Source organism: Drosophila takahashii, chromosome X (assembly GCF_030179915.1).
Source record: "Drosophila takahashii strain IR98-3 E-12201 chromosome X, DtakHiC1v2, whole genome shotgun sequence".
Lineage (NCBI taxonomy): Eukaryota > Metazoa > Arthropoda > Insecta > Diptera > Drosophilidae > Drosophila > Drosophila takahashii.
In genome coordinates, this window is record NC_091683.1 from 11441297 (window position 1) to 11466134 (window position 24838).

Genomic DNA, 24838 nt, shown 5'->3' on the forward strand with positions numbered 1-24838 from the left:
GAAAACCTGAACCTATGGGTAGAAATCCCTTTGGATTATTTTCCTTCAGCTGGAAATCAATAAATTCACTAGATTTCCTATCTTTTATTTCCCCCCAAGTATGATAATAAATAACTAACTTAATCTGGACTTCAAAACCCCTTTATAAATCATTATCTTTAATCACGACTTTCCCACCACATCTCAATATCTTTCGATATCTAACGTTTCCCACAAATATTTGATAACAGAAAGCAATTGATATGAGAAGTATAGCTTCTTATTCTACTTATCTAATCTACAGTATTATTTTTTCCCACAACTGGGATTCCGTTAGTCTTCCCGCAAAATCAGAGAAATCAAAGAGAGTTTCGAACCACGTTTGCTTTCATTACTCTCTTTGGTGGTTGGTTTTCCACTTCGTTTAACTTCGTGCGTCTTCGTTCGGCTTCGTGTTTCGCACTTCGTCGCGAGCCTTTGGTGAAACGTGCGCCTGCGCTGATCATCATTTCCGTTTCTGACCTCGTGCAAAGCAGTCACGTGAACTGTGAACTGGAAAAATTACAAAAAATAACAGAAACTCCTTTGGCTTAAATAACTTATTTGGCTTAATATTTTTTTTTTCGTGCAAAAATTCTTCTAAATTTTTGGTGTTCCATCGACTTGTGAAGTTCGCTCGCCTAAAACAAATCAGTGCTGTAAATCAAATTGAACTAGAGTTCTCCAGGCGACCTAGTCGCAAGCAGATCAAGTTACCAGGTAAGTCCCACACCCTGCAAGTCATACAATCCGAGCCAAGGATATGATCGATCTGTCCATTTAGATCGATCGATAGATCGCTTGATAAGCTCGGTTTCCGAAACGGCGGCGGCACACCTGGAATGCCCAGGAAGAAAAAACAATTGCGATCGCACCCATGAGGCCGTCGTGTTTGTCTTTGCTCTAGCTCTAATTTTAATTTGGCCAAGGGAAGAAGGGAAGAAAGGGACGTAAGACCCTAACCCCTGGCGACAGAGAGATCCAGATCCAGATCTCGGGGCCCACAAGCAGAAAAAATAAAAGGGGTGGTGCGTCCTCTAATACATTTAATTTGTTGCTGTGTGTTTTTTTCCCTCAACTTAATTTTTTTTCCTACCACCCCGAGCTAATCCTCCGGGCACAAGTCACACACACACAAGCACACACACAGATCCTTGAAAGGATCTTGGGCTGGAAAGAAAATATTTTTTTTGCTCGCCTTTAACGGCTGCCTTTCCTCGTGCAATTTCGCCCGGCTTTTCATCTTATTCTGGGGCTGGGGTGACGTTTATGGATTACATGAAAACCCATTTTCCGTCTCGCTCTCGTTCGCCGTGGAAGACAATGGATCCAGGATCTCTAGGATCTCTGGGACGATCCTTTGAGGCCCCTTTTGGCTTTGCCGATTGCCGCACATTTTGCAAAATGGCATCATTATGCTGGGGCGTAATTGTTGCACGCACTCACACACGCACAGATAGCTAAAAAGGATCGCAGGGCCAAGGATGCTAGGGAAGAGAATCCTTTGCCCAAGGAAGAAGCCGCTCAATTTTATGGTTGGCAACCGCAGCGCAGAAATCTGTTAGGGAAATTAGCATAAGTTTAATTTCAATTTAAATGCAAACCTGAATTTCGCAAGGACAGCGGCGAACGACGAAGGACGAAGGACGAGCTGGAACTCGAACTCGTTTTGCTCTGCCGCAAAAACAATTTGCAAATTTCCTGCTTTGTCCGGCACTTTGTTTGCCTCCTTCATTTGTTGCCGCTGTTTTTCTGCCTCGAAATTGTCTGGAAGAGTTCCCAAAAACCAAGGACCAAAAACCAAGAACTCCAAAGGACAGCATAAGAATGGGAAGGCGAAAAGCAAAACCAGATCGGAACCCGTCGCTCTAATCCCCTTGTTTGGCAGCCAGCTGCCGAGGACCAAGGATCGCGAGGATCGCGGACCGAGACTAAGGACCTAAGCGAACTGAACTGAATGGAACGGAACCGAAGACCTGGGAAATCATCTAGAATAATCTATTCTATATGGATTGGTGGAAAAATGTTACGGCTGAAAGAAACGTGTCAGAAAAGTTTCAAAAAAATTGGGGAATATTTAAATAAAATTTATATTTTCCAATAAAAGTTATAAAAACCCTTTAGCCAATTTTAAAATATCAAAGGCAGTTAAAATTTATACCTATAGATTTTAAGAAACTCTAGAATATTAACATAAACCATATTATTATAGTAATACCCAATTTTCTTAGATTATTAGAACTTTCCAATTAATCACACATTTTGTTCTTTTTTTTTTGCGTTTTTCCAATAGGGACATATTGAAGGCAGTTAAAATTTATATAGATTTTAAGAAATTCTAGAATATTAAGAGACACCATTATTTATATAGACTTAAAAAAATTCTAGAATATTAAGATAACCCATATTATTACATATTTCCTAAATTATCAAAAATTTCGTTCCTTATTTATTTGCGTTTTTCCAGTAGGGACATATCCAAGGCAGTTAATAAATTTTAACTAGATAGATTTTAAGAAATTCCAGAATATTAAGATAAACCATATTATTATCATAGAAGAATTTACCAATTAATCACACATTTTGTTCCTTATTTTTTTTGCGTTTTTCCAGTAGGGACATGCCAACCATGACACGGATGCATCGCCACTCGAGTTCCAGTGCCGTGGTGGAGGAGTCGCGTGGACGGCGGCGCGGCGTGGGCGTGCGGGGGGCGGGGGCGGGGGAGGCGAACAAGGAGAACTTCGGGGTGCACTTCATGAGCAGTCCCTTTGGCAATGCCAGCCTGATTGCCCTGCAGGATCTGAGCAATGTGCACGGCAAGAGTCCGCAGCGCAGGAGTTTCAGCGAGGGCAGTGGTCCCCGCCAGGCGACGCCACAATTGGCGGCCCTGCGATGCTTGCCACGTGGCACCAATGGTGCGGCACTGGCTCTCGAGGATTCGCAGCTATCTTCATCACGAATGGGTGACACCACATTGGATCGAATGCTGGACGCCATCATAGAGTCGGCCAGGAAGGAGGTGCGGAAGCCACTGGGAGTAGCCACTGCCACCAGTAGCATAACCACCTCCATTCTGCCAGATAATCAGCATTCCGGCGAGTGGAGCGAGACCAGTGTCCACGAAATGGAGGTGCGCACACCCACCCACTTGAAGAGGCAGCGGGTGGTGCGTCGCAAAAACCCGCACAAAACCCAAACCACCACCACGCAGATACACCAGGCGAAGAAAATGGAGCAGCTGCAGCTGATTCCCAGCACCAAGCGCTGTCTGAGCTTCTCATCCAGCTCCGCATCGAGTGATTTGGACGAGGATGAGCAGCAGCAGGAGCAGCAGGTGGCCAAACGGAGTTCGCTGGCATCCACTTCCACCTCCTCACCTAGCAGCGATTTGGAATCCAGTCAGCGGGGCAGCATCGATGTGAGCATTTCCTACGATGCCAAGGAGCAGCAACTCAATGTACATGGTGAGTTCCAAAGACCCTAGGAATTTATTAGAACTTTTTCAAGAAATCCTGGATTTGCTTGCATATTTCTAACAAGTTAAAATCTTCATAGTCTTAATTTCAAATTAAATGCTAGGCTAGCCCTCCGATATATTTCATTTACCCCTTGCCAGTCTTTAAACAAATAGAATTTATTATGGCCAGTGAACTTAATTTGGTTTACTGGTCAAAGGGAGGGCCAAACTCAATTTCTCTAAATAGGATTATCAGGGGAGACGTCTGCTTTGGGAGACTCATTCAGAGAGATTCATTACCCGACTCACCTGTTTTTAATTTACCCATTGCAGTGATTCGCTGTCGCGACTTGCAGCGTTCCCATGGCAGTGGAAATGGCAGTATAAATGCCTACGTCAAGGTGGCTCTATCCGGAGGAGGAGGAGGAGGAGGTCCTGGTGGCTCCGGGGGCAGCATGAGTTCCGGCTATCAACGCACCGCCGTCCATCGGCACTCGGGTCGTCCGTACTTCGATCAGCGGTTCAGCTTCCAGGTTTCCAGTGGCGAGGAGGAGGCCACTTTGCAGCAGCTTCAGCTGGCCGTGTGGCATCGGGATCGTCATTTAAAGTGAGTACGAGTACGGTCGAAAGCCAAGAAAGCATCAAGAAAGTAACCCCTGAAATTTAAGATGTGCACTTTGAAAAATAATATACAAATTTTGTATACATCTCTTAATAGCAGCAAATAATATAAAAATTCCGACTATATAAAGGTTATATGGAGAAATCCTTATTAAATAGAAGCAAATTATATACAAATTCAGACTAAAAAAAATAATATACAATTTTTGTATACATCTCTAGAGAAATCCTTATTAATTGGACTTTAAAATATAAGCAAATTATATAAAAGTTCAGAATCTATAAAGGTTATATGCAGAATTCAACTAGGAACCCCTAAAATTCTATAATTTATTATATTATTATAATATTAAAATATCCCCTTGTTATCAGGCAAAATATTTGCTTTCTACCATCCAGTTAACATCAATTGATTGCTATAAAATATGACCACATTGACCCCCATCTAATATCCCCATTTTTTGCGCGTGCCATCATCGTTGTAAGTCATTCACCCCTAAAACGTTTATCGGGGGAAGTTCTGGAAGAGAACGAGGTTTATCGAGGGGGAAAAACAAGGGGGCTTTCTACTCCACAGACAGGCAAAAGACCAAGTCTGGTTAATTGTGGCGCTCTTCCTGGCCTCGTGGCACCTCCAGCGCCTTTCGCCTTCCGCCTGTCGCCTTTCCCAGTGCATTTCCTGCACATAAACAAGGCTTTTCCAGCTATACGAGATTTTCCAGCGCGGGCGCAGTGGCCACTTCCAGCGACTTTCCCGGGCTGACCTGCGCTGCTCCTGGTGTGCTGGTGTGTGCTTTCCCCGAGTTTTCCCAGCTCAGTTCCCGTTACTCAGTCCGAGTGGCAAGCTCGCGTGAAAAGCGACGAAAAACGGCTGGCAACGCTCGAACACGCAGGAAATCGAGGCAAAGTAGGCCCACAAAAAAAAGATATATCCTAGCGGAACGGAACCCGAAAGAAAAGGGGTTTAAATATCACATTTTGTTTATTTTTTTGTTGTTGAATGAAAGTGCCTTGAAGTAATAATAGTGTATTATCTCGAAGGACTGCCCAAAAAAGTATGCAACGAAAACTTATATAACTGTGTGCGTGAGTGTGTGTGAAGCACGGGAAGTGTAGCATAATTTCGGGCATGCTGCTAAACAAATTGCGAACAGGAAGTGGAAGTCCTGTACGCGCGTCTATGTGTGTGTGTGCGTGCTTTGGAGTATCTGTGTGAGGGCTTTTCGCAGCATGCTAGAAAGTTAATTAAAATTCAAGGACATTCATTTGGCGAGGAGTACTTGAAAAGTATTAACAAAATTAATGGTCAAGTGGCCAAGTTTAATGGCCAAATCGATGCGAGTGGTTAAGGCGATTATGCAATAATCACCAGCTCACGCATACATTCTCCTTTTTCTTTTTTTTTTTTTTTTTTTGTGTGTACTTTGTATTTTGCCTTCTTTTTGCTTTCAACAGCTAATTGAAGTGGCCAACTAACTAAATGTACACCCGGGAACCATACATTTCACACGCACCTGCTTTTATTTGCTGGCCATGCATAATTTACCATCCGCCCGAGTTGTGAAAATAGTCTAGGCCAAAAAGGAACGTTTTAAGTCAATTTACAAAACGACTCGGCGGCTGAATAATTTATGGCCAGCTTTTCGGCACAAAGTGGAGGTGGTTGTGGCATGCCCAACATTTTTAATGCACCTCCCTTCAACTGACAGCTGCGATTGCAATCGCCCCAAAAAAAAAGGAAAAGGAAAACAAGAAAAATAGAAACCCCCGGACTCCGCAAGGAAAATCAATAAAAGTGACCCAAATACGCGCGCCAACTTCAGCTAAAGTGGCCAGTGGAAAAGAAGCAGCACTGAGCCTCAAGCCACTGTCATACCACCCACTGGGAAACCACCCCCCCAACCCCCCGAAACCCCCAACAAATTGGCCGGGCCAAGCGCATTTCCGGGCCACATGTACTTCGTACTTTGTGGCATGTGGAAATGTGGAATGTGGCGGCAGCTTAGGGCCGCTAATTGATTTATGTCACGTACGACGAGGAAAACTAGTTTTCCTCTGAAGGGAAAGGGGGCGGATTGGATTGGATCAGCTGCGGGCGTGCCACCTTCACTCGCTTATAAATAGACAATGTCCAACGGACGTTGCAACGTGACGCAAACTGACCGAAAAAAAAAATGGGTATGGGGCTTTGAGGTTTCAGGTTTTAGGTGCCACTGGGTATTATCGAAAAGCAATTGCCAAGGGGCCAAGGATTTCGGCGGACATTTATATTTAATGGCCATATTAGTTTGCCCAGTTTGTCAGGGGTTCTTCAACACATCGATTTGATCCAATCGTTCGCCATGAAATATTCCCTGCTAACTGGCATTTTCCCATTCTGTTTTACAGACGCAGCGAGTTCCTGGGCTGCAGCACGTTTCCACTGAATGAGCTAGTGCATCCGGATTCGGGCGTCACGGCAGGATCCTACAAGCTGCAGGCACAGGCATGTCCGCCGCCTAACAACCGCCAGAGTCAATCGAAAGCGAGAAAGCAGGAAGCGGTCAAGGATCAGGATCAGGATCGGGAACATTCAGAGGAAATGGCAGCCGCCGCCACAGTAACGCCCCAAAAACCAGTAGCCTCGGGATCCGTTTCGGGTTCGGGATCCGTGGCCATGCCACTGAACGACGAGGTAATCAGCATCAGCATTGATAGCATGGGCAAGGAGGATCCCCTGCTGATGCCCCAGCAGCCCCAGCAGCCGATGAAGCTGAGCAAGAAGGCCCTCCATCAGCGGGACGCCGATGAGAATCTATTTCTGAGATTCCTGGAACTCGATCCGCCGGCGGATGGGAATGCCAATACGAGTACCAATCAGGCACAATCAGCGGGCAGCCAATCCTCGGCGGCTGCGAAAGCCAACGAGAGTAATGCCAATCACCTGAACAATGGGACACCATCCGGTGGCAGGAGGCAGTCCACTATGCCAAACAGTGCAGGAGGAGGATCATCCGGAGGAGCTGCCCGCCAGCAGGCCGGACGAACGCCCTTCACCATGACTAAGCGACTCACTCGCACCGAGGAGCGGGGCTTTGGATTCTCCATCGTTTGGACACATCCGCCGCGGGTGGAGAAGATCGAGGCGGGTCTGTCCGCCGACCGGTGCGGCATCCTGCCCGGCGACTATGTGATCTTTGTGGACAAGCACAATGTGGTCACGATGCCCGAGGCTGATGTTCTGAATTTGATACGATCGCAGGGCTCGGCCTTGACGTTGGAGATATTCAGAAGGTCAGGCGCGGGCGCCACAACCATTACCACGGTGGCGGACTTGGGCCAGAACAATGTGGGCAGTCAGCGGCAGATGATAGGCAGCGAGGAGCACACTCTGGCCACCACCGCCACCGGAACGACCACTGTGATGAGCAGCAGTCTGCAGAGGACGCCCAGCACGAGGATCGTGCAGCCTCAGCTGAATAGCCTCAGCCGACCGGCCACCGCCTGCTCGGGCACCACTTCCTCCATCGAGGCGGCCAAGCGGAGGCTCCACCTGCCGCAGGTCACCTTCAGCAAGGAGGTAGGCAAAGGTGTCTTTGTCTAGGGATCATCTTCTTTTTTTTTTTTAATTTTTTCGTGTCTTTGTGTGTACATAATTATCTGTTAAGTTTATGTGTCTAAGTTTTATGGCCATGCTGGTTATCTAATTGTCTATTATCTAATTATTTATCCCTTTTTTTTTTTGCCTAGCCGAGGCCTCTGATTTGTTTGAGAGTCCCAAGAGCTCCCTGCGAAACCCCACAACGCTTGACAATAAATCTTTTTTTTCAAACCCACCTTTTTGAGTTTCGATTTTTTGATTGGTTTTATGTTTGCTAATGGAAAGTGCTAATTATTATTGGAAAAATATTGTTATATGTTCACTAGCTTATGTTGATTATTTGTACAAAATTTCAGCGTTTTTATTTAACATCTAGAGATTTAGGAGAAGAGACAAATCAATAAAATCAATATGAAATGTAGATCGATTTTACATTATTTAAGATCAATTTTAATTTGATATGTGGCCAGGTAAATTTGACCTGGTCAAAAAGAGTATTTCATGTAAAAACGAAAAATTTACATGGCCATATCGATTTTACGAAAACATTCTTTTTTTTTGTGTGTTGTGTTTCGTTGAAATTTTTGCATTGGTTTTACACGACTTTATTTAGAGAAAATACTATCCCCAAAGTTAAGTTATTAAAGAGCTTGGTTAAATTGCATAAAGTTCCTTGGCAATATTTTAATATTTTTAATTTTTAGAAAATACTATCCCCAAAAGATATGTTACTAAAGAGCTTGGTTAAATTGCATAAAGTTCCTGTGCAATATTTATAATATTTTTAATTTTTAGAAAATACTTTCCCCAAAAGTTATGCTACTAAAGAGCTTGGTTAAATTGCATAGAGTTCCTTGGCAATATCTATAATATTTTCAAGACCAACTAGTCATTAACTAGTAAACCCCCTCTAACTTTAGTCGATTGTGCCCATTACGGACAACCGGCGGCGCTTCCTGCTGCAGCTGATCAGCCGGGAGCAGAACTTCACGGCGGCCCTGCACTTCGGAGTGGACCGATTCGTGCAGCCGCTGGTGGAGCGAAAGGATCTGATCTCGCCGAACGACCATCGCACTTTGTTCCAGAACATCGACGAGCTGCTGCGCATCGCAGAGGACATCCTGGAGCAGCTGTGCAGCAGCGATCAGCAGGATCAGGAGCCGCACATGAACTTCGCCTCGCGAGTTTATCTATCGAAGACGACGGCGATTTGTGCGGCCTACAAGAAGTACTGCAATGGCATCAAGCGGGCCGACTGTGTGCTGGTCAACAAGTCGCGGCAGACGGGCTCCGAGTTCATAGCCTTCATCACGGAACCGGCTGTGCCGCGCAAGCGACCCGATCTCACCATGTTCATCCATCGGCCGCTGCAGCATTTCCGCGAGATCCTCAAGCTGATGCAGCTGCTGGCGGGGAATTGCCACGTGGACACGGAGGAGCACAAGAACTTCAGCACGGTGATCAACGAACTACAGGCCGCCTACCGGGAGATCACCGTCAGCAGTGGCCTGATGGAGCCCCTGGGCGAGGGTCGTCCTTTGTTGACCCTCCAGGATCTGGAGTCCCGCATGGTCTTCACCAAATGCAAGCCCTTCACCCTGGCCGTCCAGGGTCGTCAGTGGATCTTTGGCGGTGACCTGTCCCGGGTCGAGGGCCGCTCGGTGAAACCCTATTGGACTTTGCTCTTCAGCGACATCATTGTGTTCGCCAAGGTCAGCCGGGATCGAGTGCTCTTCATCACCGAGGAGCCCATTCCCATCGCCAATGTGGTGGACTCTTGTTTTCACATGCGTAAGAAAAGTGAGTGCAAATGGTTTTTCTTGAGTTCTTCAGTTGATATCCGATTTATCCTTTTTAGCCACCGAGTTCCGTTTGACTGTGGATCCCAATGGACGGCTGGCGGAGAGTCCCACGGGCTACTGTGCCCCCGATCTCACCCGCACTCCGAAACGAGGAGCCCGTCGCAAGAGTCTCATTCTGAGGGCCCCCTCGCTGGAGCTCAAGGCCGTGTGGCAGAATCTTCTACAGCGGCAGATGTAAGTGAGCTCGAAGAAAGAAAGGAAGCTAGCTTCGGCCCGCCGAAACTTATATACCCTTGCAGATCATTCATGTTAGTTTACAAATAGCAAAAGTGTTATATTTCTATATGATATAGTCTTCCGATATTGATAAAATTAAAATCGAAATTCAAAAATATTTAAAAAGAGTCATATCCCGGAGTAGAAGGGAATACAATAAAAAACAACGAAGCAATAATTTATTTCCTAATATATTCCCATTAATTTTCCAATCGTTCCTATGGCAGCTATATGATATAGTCGTCCGATTTTGATCAAATTTAATTTGAAACTCAGAAATATATAAAAAATAATGATCCTAAGAGAAGAAGGTAAAACGTCAAGAAACATCGAAGCAATCATTTTTTTCTTTTATTTTTCCGATTATTCCTATGGGAGCTGTAGGATATAGTTGTCCGATCCGACTTATATACTACCTGCAAAAGAAAGAAGACTTTTGGGAAGGGTTAAGCCCGATAGCTTTAAAACTGAGAGACTAGTTTGCCTAGAAAAGGACGGACAGACGAACGGACAGACGAACGGACAGACGAACGGACAGACGGACGGACAGACGAAACTTCTGACTGCAATCATAATACCCTCTGCAAGGGTATAAAGAAAAAGAAACCCCGAACCCACTAACCTACCCACTCTTCCCCCAGTTTTCTAGTTAATGCCGCTCTGGGCTCAACGCCCCTCTCCAGCCCCCTGGACTCGCCGGACGTGCTCAATACGCTGGTGCCGCTGAGCGACATTGGACTGACCACCGCGTCGATGGGCTCGATGAAGTTGCCCTCGCTGGACAGCATCCACCTGAAGCAGCAGCAGAAACAGCAGGTGCGTCTCTTTCGCAGCAAGCGTTTGGACAGCGGTGATTCCTACGAGAATCTTCAGCGGCTGGCCAGTGCGGTCCGGCACCACTGTGCCAGCACCACCACGAGCAGCGCCACCCAGACGCAGTCCCAGTCGCATCCGCATTCGCATTCGCAATCGCATACGCAGCAACCGCCTCTTTGCACCACCTCGCTGCCCTCGCGCACCACCTCGCCCGCTCGAAATCACCACCACCTGCACCTGCACCAAAGTCACCATCAAGGTCATGGCTCGGTGCCCAATGGAGTGGGTGGTGGTGGTCTGGGTGGCAGCAGCGCCAGTTTGATCCAGACCCAAACGCAGGTTCACACCCAAACGCTGAACAACTCGCAGAGCCACTCGCAGACCCAAACGACCTCCATTCTGTCCCTCTCCAGTTGCAAATGCCTGACGGCCATTCCGGAGGTTACCAGTGAGCCACCAGCGCCGCTCGTTAATCCCAATCCCTCCCAGAAACTCCTCGAATTCAGCCTGAGTTCCGTGGGCCGTTCGTTCATCGATGAGTCCGCCAATGGGGGGGTAATCGGTGGTCAGGTGTCCTTGACGACGCCCGAAACGCCGACGCCGAATATCTCGCCCACGACATCGCAGCCCTGCAATTCGGATGCCTTTTCCAATGATTTCGTAGTGGCCACCTCCTCGGGTAATAAGGCACCGAATATACCGCTGGCCGAATTCGGAGGCTCCTGGGATCTCCTGGAGCTCGACCTTCAGCTGCACGAGGTCAACATGGATCCCTGCTACGACACCGATGTGGAGGAGTGCATCTTCCTGGGCGACGAGGAGGGGGAAGGGGTGGGTGAGCAGGGACATGACGAGGACAGTGACGAGGAGGAGGAGGAGGAGGAGGACGAGGACGACGACGATCCCTTTGGCATGCTACCCACTAGACCGACGCCACCGGACTCGCTGGACCTGTGATTTGACTTCTGGCTACAGTCAGACCCCCCCGTTAACAGCCCCTTGCCGCACAATCTTTGAATCTTTGAACCTTTGATCCCTTGAATCCTTGAATCGACGAGCTTACTCAACTATGTTACCACTGATCTAAACCTATATCTCTTTACTATATACACTACTATATAGATCCTCAGCTCAAGCGCCGTTTTGCTCTGCTTTTGCCTCAGCTTTCGGCCAAGTTTCTCATGCTCACAATCAAAACAACTTTTTCAGTGTATAGTGGCAGCCTCTCTTTGGAAGAATGGGGATTGACTTTGCCAGGATATCAGAATCGAGAACGAGAGAATCGAGTAGTGAGATAAAATCGAGTGAAGAATATGTGTATCGCCTGGATCAAGGAATTTCTTGATAGGTTGAACTCACTTCACTTCTCCCTAGAAAGTTATTTTATAATTCTAGGGACTTTTGGATATTTCTGCAGGTAGGATATTCTAGATCCAGGCGATATGTGTTTAATCGACTCTAATTGCGAGTGAGAAGTGACAATTATCCGTGGAAAATTGTACATAGACATGTAACCATCGCTCTCTAGGTGTACGTATGTATCTCTGTTGTGTATTGTATATATACTCGTGTATTGACACCCATACCATATAGCACATTGAGCAACCCTCCCCGTAAATATGGTATTCGTTCCATCCAAGTCGATTTTGAATCGAGTGTAAATAGCAATGAACCGTTGGACGAGAGCAGAGATTAAGATTCGATGACGATTGTATGTGTGTAACGCTAGTTCATAGCTCTTTTTAGTAACATATATATGGGTATACATAGTATACACACCTTAGATATAGACATATATATATATATATAGGTATATTAGCTAGTCAAATATACACAACACAGATGCAAAACCCCCTTCGGGGCTTGCGTTTTACGAGAGTTTTTAGCTTACAGATATATATATAGTATATATCTACCTATAATAAGCGTATATTTGCAAATACCTAATCACTTTATTCGTATTAACCATTCGATTGAACCATTTTTGCCAATCTAACGAGAAAAACAAAACCAAAGAAACGTGAAGAAAAACCTACATGAAATTATACTAATGTTAATAATGCTTCCATTTTGTAGCCAAATTGAAAACCTATTGATTACTGTTATTGCTGTTGTTATCCCGTATTAGCCTAGTCCTAGTTTCTCCCGCGAATCGGATCCTCCTCGTATGCTAAGTTGACCCATTAGCCAAATTTCTCGTAGACTCGCTCCAATAATTAAGTTCAACTCGATTGGCCAGAATATTTAGAAAATTTAAATTTAAATTTAAATCAAAATCAATATCTAAATCAAAAAATCCAAGTTGTATATATACTACTTCCCCATATATACAGACATCCCTATAAATATTCACATAGTATCAGTATGTGTATCTCCAACTCTAACGAAACTTTGCTCAGTCGAAGGACTTTTGGCTGGATGGCAAACGATATTTGCTACTTTTGTGTATCTGATTGATCAATCGATGTCAATTATCTATGACAAGCACTTTGTTGCCTTCGAAAATCTATCTTCAAGCTAACCACGTACATACATAAACATATTTACGTATAAGTATATAAATCAGCACTCTCGATTGCCTTTGCACAGTGGGACGAAATTCACTCAATTGAGGAGATGTAGTTGGTTTGAATATTATTTCTAGATATTCTATGACATTTTCTAGACAAAAATGATTGTTCAGTGTAGTAATTGTTATTTTTTAGATATTTATCCAAGTTCAATCACATTTATGGTAGCTTAATGCAATTTGGTCCCACAGTGCGGCTTCAGTTTGTTGAAAACACCATCCAGCCAGGAGTTTAAATATAGCAGACACACACACACACTAACACAACAAAACCCACACAGAGACACGAGCACACACACAGACATCTATTGCAAATTTTAACTGATTGTTGAATATCAAGCATACGCCGCGTTGTCTTTTGCGGTCCGGTTTTTGTGTGTGCCTTGAGCAGTAAACAGCAAATTTCTATACACACACTATATATATATATATATACATATATACGTATATACTTACTATTTAGATTCATATTCATATTCTGTAAACTTTATGTATGTCTAGAAGTTTTCGATTTATGGTTTTTCGACATTTTACATAAGACGAGGGGATCGAGAATCGACCATCGATATTTCGAGCCGTTTTGAGATTGAGATTGCGAAGAGAAACGATGAATTCAAATAATAAAACCAAATGATTCTTTGACTAAAAACGCTTGTAATGTTCTTTTTATTTCACTTCCGAACAAAAAAAAAGAAAAAAAAACACAAAGGAAAAACGCAGTAAAATTAAACCAAGTAGAAACCCACCGAGCACTCACTGAATTACCATATAGCTCCGCATAATACAGATCCTGGTCAACACTGCGATCCGCAGAAAGAAAACCAAAAAAAAAAGTATCTTCTTTAAAACATGGAGAAAAAAAAAAGAGAAAAACAATCAAAAACCAAAATTGATAAATTAAAAATTGTGATGGACTCAATTTTAGTTTTAAGTTCGAATTGCTTCCTCCTATTCTCGAAACTTATTTCAACTTCCATTGCTTATTAGTTGTTTGTTCTGTGACTGTACCCGTTGTCCTGTGTCCTACATGTATATCTTTCGAAAGTCCTCAAGTACCTCTTAACCCCGATTCCATTGTTAGCCAAGAGCAAGCGTTTTTAATCAAAGATGGACTGAGATTATTGTTTCCGTTCCGTTTCACCGCTTCGCAAGACAGAAAAACTAAGATTTCTCTCAGCTAAAAAGCATAAAAGCCAAAAAGCAAAGCAAAAGCAAACACAAAGCAGGGCCCGAGCAAAGCAAAAGCAAGAAATCCAAAAAGCTAATGAGCCCATCACAAATTTTAATTTGCCAAACGATAGGCGGGTGGCAGTGGGTGGTGCTGGTGGTGTGGTGATGGTTTGAGCTCAAGATCCAATGGGTCCCGGGTGGTCCAGGTAATGTATCAGTATCAACTCATTGCCTTCTTCCAGCAGCGCAACAACAATTCCCACTCCGCCGGAGGAGTGGCCACCGAAAGGTGCGCAGATCGAGCCCACGGCCACAGCCACGGGGTCCATGGTGGCCATGTGGAGCAGATCGAGCTGCTGATCGACGAGAAGTGCCGCATCCTGAACAAGACGGGCACTCCCAAGTCTAGTGCCCTGCACCTGGCCAACTGGATGAAGGGCCAGCTGGACAAGCAGCAGCAGCAGGCTCGACTGGCGGCCATCGCCCGGTCGCAAGAGAACGTGAGTGCCGAGGACGAGCAGCTGATCTTCAATAGCGACAGCGAGCAGGACGAACGGATCACCTACTGGACGCGCCAGCAGCTGGAGAAGCGCACCAAGGAGCTGAATTTGGCCAAGGAGAATGGCGGCCTGTCGGCAAAGCCCAATTTCGGGGGCAAGCGGCTGAGCGGCGTCGAGGAGCTGAGCATGAGCGCCACCTCGGATATATACTCCACGTCGGAGGCGGAGGGCGTGACCAGTGTGATCAGTCAGTCGCACAGCACCACGTCGGACAGCCAGGTGAGATTGGGATTGGATTAGTTGGGTAGGCTCGGTAAAAAGTCCTTTATTCGTAAAAAGTTTGATATTTGGTCCCTCGAGCCGGATTTCAAAATATATATTGAGGCATACTTTGGGCATATAAAACAAAGATATTTTTAAAATGCTTAAAGTTTGGTATTTGGTCCCTCGAGCCGGATTTTAAAATATATATTGAGGCATAAAAAACAAAGATCATTGTTAAGTGCTAAGAAACATCCGTAGTGGTCCTTCGAGTCGGATTAAAAACTTTTAGACACCTTTTGCACTACTTTAATAGCTTAAAATCCCCTGCCCGCTTACTTGTAGCCTTCAATGCTAACCCTGCTCTTTCTCCCCCTACCTTTCCATCTCTGCAATTTACTCTTCAAACGCCAGATCACCGTACGCTCGAGTCCCATAGTGCTGGACAAGCTGGCCGTTTGCCGTCATTGCCACAAGAATTGCCAGCAGAGCGGACCGGGCGGAGTGCGTCCTGGTAGCGGCGGCGGCGGCGGAACTGGGGTCCAGAACTCCAGCTCCACGCCCGTCCTGCTCTGCAATTCGCTGAAAGTGCAGCACAGCCAATCGTCGCCGAATCGCTGCTGCAAACTGAGCAACGGCATTGCGACCGAAATGTCCAATCCGAAGATGAGCAATCGGACGGGAACAACCGGCAGCGTGACCAGCATGTCCAGCAGCACCATCACCGGGGAGCTGTCCTCCAAGGTGGTTGCGAGTAGCAGTCGCCGGGAGACCGGCGACACCGAGAGCGATGTGGCCCAGCTGATAACCGATGAAATCTCGCAATCGCAATCAGAGGCCACCGATGACAGCGTCGGTGCGATGCCCAACAGCAGCAGCAGTGCCGGCGAAGGGATCCCTCTTCCCGTTTCCATCTCAGCCCCAATCCCAATCGCAGTGCCAAGCTCCAAGCTACGTCATCTAGATCCACCAGTCAGCACAGCAGCCTCATCCCTGCCCAATGGCCACTGTGGTTCGCCCAAGCCGCTGCCACCACCACGTCGCACCCGCATTGTGGCCCAAATGTGCCAGGAGCCACTCAGTCGGCCCAAGGCCAACCAGCAGGTTAAGGCCATTGTGACCATCACGGAGACGGCCAGGATAATGAGAAGCAGTCCAACGAAGGGAGGATCTGGTGGAGGATCGGTGGGTGGTGGTGGTGGTGGTTCCCCGGCCAAATATGCCGCCTGCCATTGTCGCTGCACCCCGGAGGACTTCACACACGCCCAGCTCTCGCCCGATAAAATGGAGCACCAGACATGCAAGCTCTTGGAGTCCCCTAAGCAAACGGCCACCACACTGCAGCAGCAGCAAAAGCAGGAGGACGAACAGTTGTCCCTGATGCTCATTGGCCTGGCCCAATTCGCTCCGGCTGCCGCTGTCAAACTTTGCGGCCAGGAGAGGATCAAGGAGGTCAGGGAGGAGGATAACAGTACACCCACGATAGCTGTGGTCCCGCCCACACCCGATTCGGTGCTCACCAAGACGAGCACTCATGTGTGGGACAATAGCGGTGGCTCCTCCTCGAATGGAAATGGAAATGGCGGAACCGAAACCACCACCACCAGTACCGCCACCACGACAACGAAGCAGCCCAGGCAGGCGATTATCGAAAATATACCAGAGGACTCGTGCGACGAATCGCCCTTGGACGAGGAACCACCCTATCGACCCATGAGCAGTGCCCTCCGGCGATTCGGCACCATGTCGAGTCTGGAGAAGCTGCCCTCCGACGATCGCATGGACGAGGCCGATGAGCTGGACGACGACATGGAGCCCTTTACGCCGAACGGTCATAATAGTCCCCCGAATGAGCAGGACGATGGAGATGATGATGATGACGACGAGGATGCGGATTCGGATCGAGCCTTGGTGCAAAACGATTTGGGTGCCGCCGCGAGTTCATCATCAGCGGTGATGGTCAATGGCGAGGTTCTGGCCAGTGGAGCGTGGACAAATCGGGCGGGAGCCTATGTCTCCGACAAGATGTCCTTTTTCGAAGAGTCGCGGGCCTTTATAGACAAGTATTTGGGTCGCTGGAATGCCGGCGATTCGCAACAGCAGCAGCAGCAGGGAGCCGCCTCGGAGACGGATGAGCAGATGGACGAGTGCACCTCGGGAGCCACCAGTGGCGAGGAGGTCTGGGGCACGCCCACCAGTGGCGGGGATAACGATGACCAGGACATGCAGCTGATCAACTCGGAGAACACGCATTCGGTGAGTTTTGAAATGGTAGATGGATCAGTGGCGGATCTACGATTTTGTTCTGGGGGTGATATCAGAACAATTTTTTGGATCCGCGCATGTTTTTTTGCAAAAAATGGCCAACATATTAAATATCCAGGTTTAAATGCCAATCGATTGGAAATTTAACAACGATTTCAGAAAGGTATGACATTCAATATTTGGATCAATATTCCCATTGTTACGGTCTAAAAAATAATTATTTTGCTGTGAAAAATTGGGATCTGGGTTTTAGTAAAAATATGGATTTTTCTTTTGGTTTTTTTGCTGTAACTTGGCCAAAAATGGTCTTACACCAAAAATGCATACTGTTTTGAACAGATAACAAAATAGTAATTAAATCCATAAAACTTTCCGTGCGATTTTGGGAAAATAAAATTTTTGCCAATTTTTAATTTTTTTATAATCATCAGGATTTTTTGGAAAAAAATGGCCAAAAAATAAAATGTTCTGGTTTTAATGCCAATCGTTTAGAAATTTAATAACGATTTCAGAAAGGTATGACATTCCATATTTGGATCAATATTTCCATTGTTACGGTCTAAAAACTAATTATTTTATTGTGAAAAATTGGGATCTGGGTTTTTGGTAAAAATATGAATTTTTTCTTTTGGTTTTTTTGCTGTAACCTGGCCAAAAATGGTCCTACACCGAAAATGTTCGCCAATTTCCACTTTTTTTATATCTGTATATACAGTCGCCCACCAAGTCGAGCACCTCTTTGAATGACGACGACGACACCGAACTGATGATGGACGAGCTGCTAATGGCGCCACCGATGACTGCCAGCACGATTCGAGGATTGCTGCCACGGTATGTAGGGTTTTAAGGGATAGGTTCCGGATTAAAAGATTAAGACACCAAACCAAACCCGACCCACCAATAATCACACACAGCTGGTAGATGAAAACCCTAGGCAGCCTAAGATCTCTAACTGTAAAACACCATATAACGAGTATCTCGACATATACATATATATCTACCATATTTAGTATAGCTTAGTCTAGTGCCTCCATTGATCCTACTGTTAATAAGAATACGAATTTTCTTTTTTTCGTGTACTCCTTTGGAAACTTTCTTTCGTAGCTTTTACAGGTGTTTATCCTTTCGTTTCCATTCGTTTCACATACACACACATACCGTATGTCACCCGATCCTAAATTCGATTCGAATCAGTGTCATATATATGTATCTCTTTCTGTAACCACTCTATATATCCTTATAAATAGTATTGCTCAATCATTTGCGGGCTAGTCCTAGATCTAGTCATAGTCATATAGTCAGGTCGACATTAAGGCGAGGGTTCATATCTCTGTAGCTTACCCCTCTTAATATTTACATAAATGTATCTATTATAACATCAACTACGTTTTGCTCAATCGAAATTGATATATCATTTATGCGCCATCGAAACACAATCAACACATCGATCGACTATTGCTAAATTCCAATTGAAATTCGTTTGCATACGCCATACACACGTATTATCGAAACCGTATATCGTATATCGTATTCGTATCCGTATATCGACGTAGACGTCGCCTTGAGCCCCTTTTTGAGGAGGAGACGGAGAGCGACGAAGAGAAGACGCAGCAGGACAACGATGACGTCAAAAAGGTGGGTCGTTATTACAGCAAATTCCAAACACACGTCCCAAAAACCAAAAAAAAAAAAAAGAAAAAAAAATACCCCGGGTCCAAGTCGAAATGCAACCGTGTTCGTTCCAATTCCGCATTCCGCTGCATGGCAAACTACAGTGTACAGTGGGCAACTGTACCCAAGCACCAAGAGAAAAAAGAGAGCGAAAAGGAGAGTTCTATCTCTCATCTGCAATAAATCCTTAGATATAACCCACCTGCATGTAGCCCTAGTCACTCAATGAACTAACCTTTGAATTGATCTTGGTTTGTCTTTCTATTTCTTGTCTGTACTTTCATAAACCATCGACTGCAACTTGCTCATCTTCATCTTCATCTCCATCGATCAACCATCACCACCATCAATCAATCAATCACGTTAACATCTTTTGACTTTGTATGTAAACTGTACTCTTTTTGCCTGTCTGCTTCATTGTGCTCGTAAATCGTAAACCGTAAATCGTTGTTGCTCAATACAAATACTTGTACTTGCATAGAAGGTCGTAGTGAAATTAGTGAAGCTTTAGCCCATCCTGCAATACTGCGAGCTCATCAACATCACACGTCCGGACGGGATTGACGAACAGCCCCAACAGAACCATCATCCACCACCTCCCAACTAACTAATCCGATCCTCGGATCTTGCCTATCGAAATTCCGTACTGCAAACAAACGAACGAACGATAACCGAAACCAACCACCTCCTCATCCACATGCACATCAAAAGGCGCCAACCGCTAGCAGGAGTCTCTATCCCAACCAGAATTGATTAGTTGAATTCTATTCCCAACAATTGGTAGGGGGAAGCAACGACCAATGGCCACTACCTAGAGGATTCGGCTGGAAGTTCAAGCGACAGCGAGGTGGCGCCATCAGTCCCACCACCAGTTCCTCGGCCAGTGGTGCCGGATCGGGAGGAGGAGGATCAGGAGGAGGAGGAGGAGGAGGATCCGGAACCGGATCCGGATCAGGAGGATACACACTCCAGCGTGGAGCGACTGCTCCCGAATCTGGCCACGAGTGCGATGGGGCCGCGTCCCTTGCTCACCACCCGTCTGCTGCCCACCACGGCCATCGATCCTCAGCCACCGGCGGTCCCGGTGGTTCCGGTGGTGGTGGCCTCATCCTGCGAGTATCTGCTCGATCAGCGCCCCTCGAGCGGATCAGGACGCGAACCCGCCGCCGGGATCAGCAGCAGCAGCAGCAGCTCCTTCACCACGACGCCATCCTCTCGGCCGACGCCTCCGTCTCCGGCGAAGCCAGCAGCGATGCCGATCGGGATGATGACGACGACGATGACGATGACGACGACGACGCCGAGTCGAGCTCCCTCATCGATTACTACAACAACCAGCAGCGCGAGCGGCACTACGAACTCCGGCGGCAGAGCCAGCGGCAGGCCTCCGAGATTTGTGCCGCCGCCACCGCCTCCGCGTCGCTTGCTCCTCACGCAGACAGATCTAAGCGCTGCCCAGGCCAAAACGGTGAGCTTTACCATTTGATTGATTAGAGAATTAACCACCAACTTGTTAGAGATAAGTAACACTGAAAACGGATCACGATTGGTTGAGTTATGGACGGTTAAAGTACAAATTGGGGTCACCTTTTAGCGGTTCGTGCAGTTAAGGGTTTTTGAAATGCAAATTGGGGTCACCTTTTTGGAAAGATTTGAGTCTAAAGGGGTTTCGAATAGCTATAAACTCTGTAGGTTTAAATTCGGGGTCACCTTTAATTGGTTTGTGCAGTTATGGGCTTTGGTAGAGAAATTTTGGGGTCACCTTTTGGAAAAATGATAAAAGTGTAAAAATGAATGGTATTCTTTTAAAGTTTTCACCATTTTCAAAGGGGTTTACACCAGGTCACCATTTTAGCTAAGTTATTGGAAACTATGAAATTTATCCGAAATTCCCCATTTTAGGAGCCACCTCAAAAAAAATCTGGCGCTACTGCTGACAGTGGCTCCTCGGCGGTTGTCGGCGGCGCCGCCAGCGCTTCGGACCCAACCGCTATCGGGTCAAGGACAATGCCATCAACGCCGAGTACCAGCAGCTCGGCGGCGGGGCCAAAACGACCGTCGTCAACGATAATCGAGACCTGCCTGCTGGGGGCACCCAGGCCCGCCTCAGCCACTTCATCAGCAACAGCCTCGATCTCGAGGACGGCAAAGCCGTCGAGCCGTCAGAGTCCCACCCATCACAACCCAACACAGCCGCCGAGGGGGCAGAGCAGCCCAGCTGCAGTGGCACCACCACAGCAGGCGGCACCGCCAGACGCACCACCGCCCACCGCTGCCCCAGTGCCGCACGCTGGATGCGGGCTAAGCCCAAGGCTGGAAATGCGGCTGGCCCTCAATCACGACATCCTCGGGGACGAGGACTTGATCTGCTACGAGCCTGGTCCCGATCTAACAACTATTCTGGGGTGAGTGTTGAAAAACGTTGGGAATGGGGGGTACTTAGGGTTTTAAGTGCCTGGATAACGAACATTTTATGAATTGATACTCCTTATGATGTCAATTTCAATATTTTAGAAACAATAATATCATCTTTGAACCTTGAATATGCCTTTCTCGCTCTTACTCACAGTTATTGCAGTCGCCATCTTGCTTTTTTCTCTCTTTTTTGATTTAAGGGCATTTCCGATAACTTTTTTTGCATATTTTATGCATTTATTTTTGTACATATTTTTTTGCATATTTTTGCACATTTTTTGCATATTTTGTACATTTTTTTGCATATATTTTGCATATTTCCGATATGCATCCGAATTTATAGCATTCGAAAAATATGAAACCTACCTCGAAATTTTGGTAAAAATCGGACAAAAAATTGCAAAATCCGATAAGAGAGAGAAACCAATCAAAGATCTAAATATCAAATTGATGTCCTTGCTAAATCCTTTTGTTATTTTTTTTCCCAGGCACGACCTCTCCACATTTCATCGTCTGACGGGTCGCGATTTATTGAGTCGTTCAGCCACGAACAGGGTGCAGCCAAAAGAGGCTGTCATATCGTACTCTCAACAACGCAACTCAAAGATGGACACGCCGACGGTGAACCGCCGGCCCAGCCCCCTCTCAGCGGGCGCCTTGGGCGGCTCCATCAGCAACAACACGAGCAGCAACAACAACAATCACAGTCGCAGCAGCAGCAGTCACGGCAGCAGTCCGCTCGCCGGTGGTTTAACCCGTGCCGGAGCCGCCGAGGCAATGGGTCATCATCCGCAGCAGCAGCAGCAGCTGGCGGCGGTGGTGGGTCATCCAGGTGGTGGATTTGCTGGTCGAGTCGGAGGCGGGAACGGAAGCGGCGGCGACAGCAGCACCGCCTGCAGCTCCAGCAGAGGCGGGAGCAAATTAGGCGATCTGGAAATCTTAGCGAGACGCGAGAAGATATACTCCATGTCTCAATCGAGGAGTGGCTGTCGAGCCAGGGAGACGAGCACATCCGCGGGCACAACGATGACCACGACGAGCACGACCACTCTGGTGGCCATGGCTACGGAGATGCGTTCGGGCATGGGGATGGGGGATACGAGTTCGGGGAGACGCGACTCTTCCTGGCCCAAACGAGCAGCTGCAGCAGCCTCTCTGACGAGGACGAGGAGTACTACTTCGATGGACGGAGCGGGAGCCATCAGTACCACAACCACAACAACAATGACTGAGGAGGCATTCCTCGAGACCGAAGTGGGCAGATCCAAGCGATTGTGAGTAACTAATATCTTTAAGTTATTCTTATAAATACATAACTAACCTCATACTGCAGAATAAACTTTATAAAGCGTCGCAACTCCGAGATAACCGCCAGTAGCACCAGCAGCACCCCCAACTTCTCCGATGGCGCCTTTGGCGAACAGCCCCATCCGAGCAGCCTTCTTCTCCAGAAGCTGCCGCCGGGTCAGTCGCAGGCCCAGGATTCAGTGGAGATGGCCCAGATGTCGCCACGCAAGGATAACGTGAGTGCAAAAAAAAAATAATAATCGAAATTATCGATAACCAAATCGATTTCAGGACAAGCCATCTCTGAACCGCCGCCTGTGGAAGCAGATCACCAAACGCCGACGCACCAATTCCGTGTCCCAAATAGTCGCAGGCTAGGGAATCACCAACCACCCGATCCACTTGGCCCCTCTGTTACTGTTACTAACTGTGTTCTGTGGCTAGATTTTAGCTAAGCATCTGAAGAGAGCCTCGATTGTCGATTGCCAAATGCCGATTACCGATTACGGATGAGCAATGATCAATGATAGATACCAAATTTGCACGGGGCAGCCCGTCGATAGGCAGTAATCAACTGTTACCATATCACGGTGATCTTAACGGGCTGTCCCACACCGAAAGAACTGGCAAGAAGCAAAACCAAACACTTAGTAGTATGTTAAGATTTTTGATACGACTTTGTAGCTAGCGAATCCCCCGGATCGCAACGATACCGGGCAGCTCTAGGCGTCCAATTGCGTCCAAAAACGATAAGCGATAAGCGATTAACGATTTAAACGATAAAAATCGATTCTCCTGCCAGCAGAGCCAAGGAACCGAGTCCCAGCCAAATAAGATTTAGACAACGAATGGCAGTCAGTTGGTAATACTGGGCACACACTCACTCTCACTCCAAAAAATAGACATTAAAAACAAAAAAAAAAACATAACACAACACAATTGCAGTCCAGCCAAATGAATTAGGATCTAGAGGAGTTCGTACACTGACTATTTTTTAGAGATCATGATTATGTCTTATAGCTTAGCAGTTTCGGGTTTATGTTGCGGGATTGAGACGGTGAAATTGCCTTACGTATCCAATGAACTATTGTATGGGTAGCTTAACGTAGTAGTCTTTATACACATAACATTTACAGCCTCAGCAGTTCGTAGTAGTCATAGTCAGTCATTAGTTGTCGGTCGTAATACAATTTTTAGTACTTGAATTCCACGTTTTTCTCAACTATTTACAAACGGAACTTTTGCATCAGTTAGATCTTATATATGTATATACATATATATATATAGGGAAACTTGGTAGTTCATTTCACATTGAAATTGATATTGGAATTGGAATATGAATCGAGAAAACGAATAGCACGAAAATTGTTGAATGCAGCCCTGAGCAGCAGCTGAGAAAAATGCTAACAAATTATACGAATTAATAACTAACGATCAAGTACATTTATCAGCTTTAATAGAAAATCTAATATATATACATGGATCTAAATAGTTCTAGTTATAGTTATATAATTGACATAAACGAATTACTTTTGAATAGTGAGTACGCGATCGAGTTATTAGGCATTTATCACTCACATTCACTCGATGCATTCATTGATCCAGCACCGATTACACCACGTGAGATATTCAGTAATTTACTTTGTAAACTCAGATACACACAATGGATTTAATGTGTATGTATATGACTACCGAAGTATATATGCGTAATAAAATCTGCGGTATACATTGATTTTTTTTGGTCGAAATTTGTATTTTACCAGAGTAGTAGAGTGCAAAAATGAATTTCTCTTGAAATTCGAAAGGAAATTCAATTATTTAAAGAACAAATTCCAAAGACAAGCATCTTAATAAATTCAATATACAATAAATCAAAATCGAATGCATCACCAATGTGTTTTTTTCTTACAGTCCCTGGTAGCCTTTTCTACGTGTATTTATATTTGTAAATTTCTAGCGTGTGAAGGCAAAGCTTCCAACGTGATCGAACTGAGAACCTTGTGTTTAAATGGTTGAAGCTTGAAATACCCTATCTGATTTTAAATCCTCGTTTTGCATTAAATGTATTATTTTATTTTTATTTCAGTTTCCACTTTTCTTTAAAGGAAATAACATACCTTAAGCCTA

General features: G+C 46.0%; 1 protein-coding gene across 1 annotated transcript; it reads left to right on the forward strand.

Annotated features, from left to right (window-relative positions):
* The first annotated feature begins 517 nt into the window (after positions 1–517).
* PsGEF (Protostome-specific GEF) lies at positions 518–24585 on the forward strand. Its single transcript, XM_044396160.2, has 17 exons — positions 518–738; positions 2632–3485; positions 3812–4085; positions 4913–5005; positions 6488–7658; positions 8600–9479; positions 9538–9715; positions 10399–10573; positions 14558–15091; positions 15488–17329; positions 18054–18169; positions 18892–18973; positions 19794–20477; positions 20912–21414; positions 21913–22698; positions 22758–22947; positions 23003–24585. The coding sequence occupies exons 2-17, from the start codon at positions 2639–2641 to the stop codon at positions 23087–23089; spliced, it is 8442 nt and encodes a 2813-aa protein (XP_044252095.2). The 5' UTR covers positions 518–738; positions 2632–2638; the 3' UTR covers positions 23090–24585.
* Positions 24586–24838: the final 253 nt, after the last annotated feature.

Coding starts and splice junctions, on each gene's coding strand:
- PsGEF (XM_044396160.2), top strand. CDS start 2,639: ATGCCAACCATGACACGGATGCATCGCCACTCGAGTTCCAGTGCCGTG. Junction 9,480..9,537: donor TTTTCACATGCGTAAGAAAA/GTGAGTGCAAAT, acceptor TATCCTTTTTAG/CCACCGAGTTCCGTTTGACT. Junction 18,170..18,891: donor ATTCGAGGATTGCTGCCACG/GTATGTAGGGTT, acceptor ATATCGACGTAG/ACGTCGCCTTGAGCCCCTTT.